This window comes from Acyrthosiphon pisum, chromosome A1 (genome assembly GCF_005508785.2).
Source record: "Acyrthosiphon pisum isolate AL4f chromosome A1, pea_aphid_22Mar2018_4r6ur, whole genome shotgun sequence".
Classification (NCBI taxonomy): Eukaryota; Metazoa; Arthropoda; class Insecta; order Hemiptera; family Aphididae; genus Acyrthosiphon; species Acyrthosiphon pisum.
The window spans coordinates 68,082,007-68,086,923 of NC_042494.1; the positions used below are offsets into that span (position 1 = coordinate 68,082,007).

A 4,917-nucleotide genomic window follows, 5' to 3' on the forward strand; every position below is an offset into this window, starting at 1 on the left:
GTATTTCGTTTTTGTGTTCCCCCCCACGAGGCTGCGTTGAATAGTTTTGCACTTGGAACGTAGTTTATAAACTGTTGGATTGAGCTCCTATCTACTTAATAATTCCCAATTCGAGCATTGGATAGAATGGACTGTAAACGAGAGCCTTATATCGAGTCGCTTATGGTTATTAGTTTGGGAGAGCCTTGTTCGAGGGGAGTAGAATGAAAGCCTTGCTTGAGTGCTACATAATAATACACACATCGTATAATATACTAGATGATAATTGATAGCTAGTCGATGGTGGTAGGGCTGCAATATTTTCCCCTCGTACAAGACTCTCAAACCATAAGCAGCCCGGTTCCCCGTCACTTTCCTGACTGTTCGTTTCCAGTCCATTCTATAAATGGGAAACTACGTCGATAAGGGGAAAAGCAAACGAAATAGATTAATACAGCAATATACGTAGATATCTAAGTAGTGATAATGTCTGAACGGTTAAAATATTATATTATAATTAATTACCAATACATTAAGTTCGGTAAAAATCTGTCTTACGTTATTTATTTATTTTATTTTTAAGAATTAACGACAGTTGGCTTTTTACAAAATAGCATAATACAAAAATAAAAATATAATAACAGTATTGTTTACATAGTATTAAACTTAAATAACTAAGTATAATAATTTATTACTGTCACTTACTATACCAAAACCTTATTGTTTCTAATTTTATTATTTTATGTTTTCAGATTTTTATTTTAAACTTTTTAAAAATATTTTTGTACATAAATATTTGTCTTGATTTTAATCATTTTTAAATTATATCATATTTTGGGGGTATGTGCCTTTGTTTATTGTGATATGATTCATTATATATTATTTTTTTTGTGAACTCAGGTTGTTAATTTCAGTAACATTTAACATTTTAAACACGAATAGATATTGATTTACTAGTTAGTTAATAGTAAAATATTATAATTGATGTTATTAAGGATAATGCATTTTTTTTATCGGGTTAGATTAGGTTAGGCTGCCTAACTTAATATAGCAAAAATAATCACTTCCTAATCCTGTCTATAGACGGATCAAGTTAATCAGTTTCTGGTATCATAATTTCCTCATCATGACTCTTCACCTAATATTCCCACCTAATCCATGAACTTCCCAAGAACCTTCTAAGAACATCACATTGTACAAAACGCACTAGAGTTGGTATTGTCATTTGATTTATACATTATATACGATGTTATTGAACAATGAGTAGTGAACAGAGTGGAATATTATGCCACAGAGTTTCAGTAAACTTTTATTTAATTTAGTCTAATATGAATAGGCGTATTGTATAAAATTGAATACTCAATATTAGTAATAGAAAACTTATTTATTTTTATTATTTATTTAGCCTGATAAAAAACAGTAAATCCTATAGAACAGTGGCATTACTTGTCGTACCTGCAACGTTTGTAACGATTGGGGTTTTATTGGTCAAAGGACTTAACGCAAATCAACGAGGATTGGATATACTGCTAGACATTCAATGGGAAACTTTATGGAAACTAGACGTAAGTTTATTAATTGTATTAATTTTTACCTTGAATTGTTTATTATTATTAAAGTTTTACACTCTTCAAAAAAATTTAAAAGCATTATCAGTAATTAGTAATCCAGTAAATACACAATAATATTCTAAAATTAAATTTTCGATACTTCGGACTTGTTATAAACTAATGTTCTAAACTTAGTATTGTGATTTATATATTTTTATATAAACTCTCACTGTGTTTGTTACCCTACAAATATTTTTTTTTAAATTTGATTTTAGATAACTATTATTACTGTATTATACGGCCAAAATTATTAAATTTAATATTAGTTTTTGGTAAATAAAAGAATTAAAACAACGCTTTCATGTTGTATATAAGAAACATTAAACAACCAATCAATATAGATGAATAAATTATTATTACGTATTTAAAAAAGTGTTCAAATAGTTTATGTTTAGGTTTAGGTAGGATGTGAGTATAAGATTATGTTATATACTTATATAGTTATATATATAAGACCAATGCGCATAAATGTATTTATTTTTTCAGATATGGTATCATGCTATAGTACAATTTTTATTCACTACTCATTTGGGATTTGGTAATATCACAACTAGTGCGGGTCGACTGTACTCAAAGTCTAATCCTTTTTGGTAAGCGCTTGGCAGTGGTTATTTAATCATTTTCGTTTCGATGGAGTTAAAACATTTTTTATTTTAAATTGTTACCAGGACTTCGGTAATGCTTACGGTGGTCAGCATCGTAGTCGGCTTGTGTAGCGTTTCAATAGTTACAATGTGGATATATGACATGCAATTACAAGTTGGACAAAAAATGCTGTCTTCGACGGCTCTATCGGAAGTCTGGTTCCTGACATTTGTGTACGAATTGACGACCAGAGGCATCCTATCCGATCTGTGGGCCGCTTTGGTCTATGCATTGGTGTTCCTTTCCGGATTCCTGAGTCTGGTAAGTGACTGGAAACCGTTTATAAAGTAGTTTTTGTCCAACATAATTATAAATTGAAAAATAAAAATAAATAAAATTAAATAATATAACAATGCAATATTAATCATTTGAGGAGAATGAAAATAGATTGAATAACGAAAATAAAAATTCGAAAAATTGTTTACATAAACAATTTTAATAGGTATATACAGTCAATTCAAAATCGAAACATAAAAAAGTTAAAATGAACTTACTATTTTTTCTCGCTTTACAGATAGCGGCCATTTACACTGCCATCGTAGGGCTGTCTGTAGAGACCAAGGAAAAATGGAAGTGGTGGATATTGACTTGCATGGTCTGTTTTATCGCCTTCTTGATGGGTGTCCTGTGCCTTTTGCCCGTGAGTATACAAAATGTGTGTCTTCACAATAATTCTAAAGATTATATCGACTCCATTTTGAATTTCAGGAAAACCTTCAAGCCGTTCATTTGCTGGACGAGTACATCATTGGTCGTATGGTGGTCACATCCACGGTGCTGGAACTAATTGCTTTCGTCTGGATCTACGGGCTGGAATCGCTATCCAACGACTTCGAGTTTGTGCTTGGATACAAACTATGCTTCGTTTGGAAATGTGTGTGGCTGGGTACTCCGATTTTGTTTATGGTACGTACCACGGAATCCACCGTTATTTAAGTTCGCCCATATAAAACCTAATATTTTATTGCTGTGAAATATTTTCGAAAAACGAATAATAGTAAGTCAATTGTTGAAGCATTTGGAAATATGAAATCAAGAGTGAACATTTCATAACTTATTTTTATAGTTTCCCAATTTATAAAATTCGTCAGCATAAATAATGTTTAATGACTATAATTCCATAACTGCAGGGGTTTGAGTTTTGGAGTCTGTTCGTGATGCCGCTAACTGAGTCTGATTATAGCTCTCACGATTCCATGTGGCTGTACGTGATCGGTTGGATCGTTTACCTGTTCATGTGGTCGATGATTATCGGTATAGCCGTGTGGCAGATATCTGCTCAGGTGGATTACAACTTTTCCCAAGTAAGTGCTCGATCTGCTACTCAATCAATGGGTCGGTCGGTGCTGCATCGTAATAATTGTCGTATTATGTTATGATGTTTTTGACGCACCTGTTGGTTTTTGTTCTCCACAGAAATTCCTGAGCACCATCAAACCTGCTCGGAACTGGGGTCCGGTGGACCCAATATATAGACACTGTTGGGTGCAGTGGAAGAAACAGTATCAGGTGACAGGTGAGAGGGACTTCACGCTGCGGCGACGTGGTACGAAGGACTATACGCATTCTATCAAGCGGGGCAAACACGCTGCACCTCCAGGCACAGCATATAGTGTCAGCCCTACGTCGTTGGACCGTACGTCATCATGTTACAGTATAGATGGTGTTGGAGGTTTGTCTCGTCAGCACTCTTCTGATCAACAATCACAACAACAACAACAACAAAAAAACCTTCATCAGTATCACTACAACCACACAATGGCCGACCAAAGGCGATGGACCGCCGCGGAACCCAAAAACAGCGGCGGGAGTTCTATCAATTATATGTGACCAAAGCGACTAGTTTTTATCATGTGCGTTGTAGTTATATTATAATACGTTAGGATATTTTCTTTTATTTATTTATATGGAAATGATAACGTATTGAAGTGTCTGATTTGTATGATGTTTTTTCTCTACTTGCGCATTATGTTATCTTTTGAATTTTTATATGACATATTATATTATGAACTATCCTTATTTTAAAAAGAGTTAAGAGAGACTTATATACTTTTGTTTTGTTTTTTTTTTTACATTTTTACTCAACAAATGTGTGCTACAACTAATATTGTTTGTTTTAAATTTAACCATGGTATGAATGTTTTATGTCCACATCAAAACCATTGAATTATATTTATCAAATATTATCTAAGTCTCTCCAAAGTTTAGAGTAAGGTATAGGATTAATTTAAAGTTACCATCATTGATAAACATGACGACTTTTGTTGTAGTCTAACGACAGCTGGTTTTATTTACACGTGTTTTTAAAGGACTGATTTGTACATATTTTTTTTTAGATATTAAAGTTGTTCAAAGGTTTAACATGTATTGACGTTGGCCTTTATTTTTATTAATGACTATATTATTATAATTACGATGTAAATAATAATATAATATATTATGATTAAGTTGTTATGAAATGTTTTGTTATTGTTTATATAACAACTAGGTACTATTGTGCTAACACGAATGTGTACCTAGTATAATATTGAACCACATATTATATGAATCACAAAAATTCTGTTAGTTTAAAATAGTGTATTATATAAATTATTAATTATAAACAAAACAAGTTTTAAAGTGTGTGTATTACCTACTTTAATATTTAAAAATTGTACTTAACTAAAGTCTATAACAGTATTTG

General features: G+C 32.0%; 1 protein-coding gene across 7 annotated transcripts in view; it reads left to right on the forward strand.

The window, feature by feature from the left end:
* LOC100574437 (sodium-dependent nutrient amino acid transporter 1) overlaps positions 1-4,601 on the forward strand; it is a 52,402-nt gene extending 47,801 nt beyond the window's left edge. For all 7 annotated transcript variants that reach the window (XM_016800208.2, XM_016800210.2, XM_016800211.2 and 4 more), the window contains 7 exons: positions 1,385-1,544; positions 2,076-2,179; positions 2,258-2,495; positions 2,749-2,874; positions 2,943-3,140; positions 3,365-3,538; positions 3,651-4,601. In XM_016800208.2, coding sequence (XP_016655697.1) covers positions 1,385-1,544; positions 2,076-2,179; positions 2,258-2,495; positions 2,749-2,874; positions 2,943-3,140; positions 3,365-3,538; positions 3,651-4,064 — 1,414 coding nt within the window. In that variant the 3' untranslated portion in view covers positions 4,065-4,601. The remainder of the gene's footprint in view (positions 1-1,384; positions 1,545-2,075; positions 2,180-2,257; positions 2,496-2,748; positions 2,875-2,942; positions 3,141-3,364; positions 3,539-3,650) is intronic.
* The last annotated feature ends 316 nt before the right edge of the window (positions 4,602-4,917 follow it).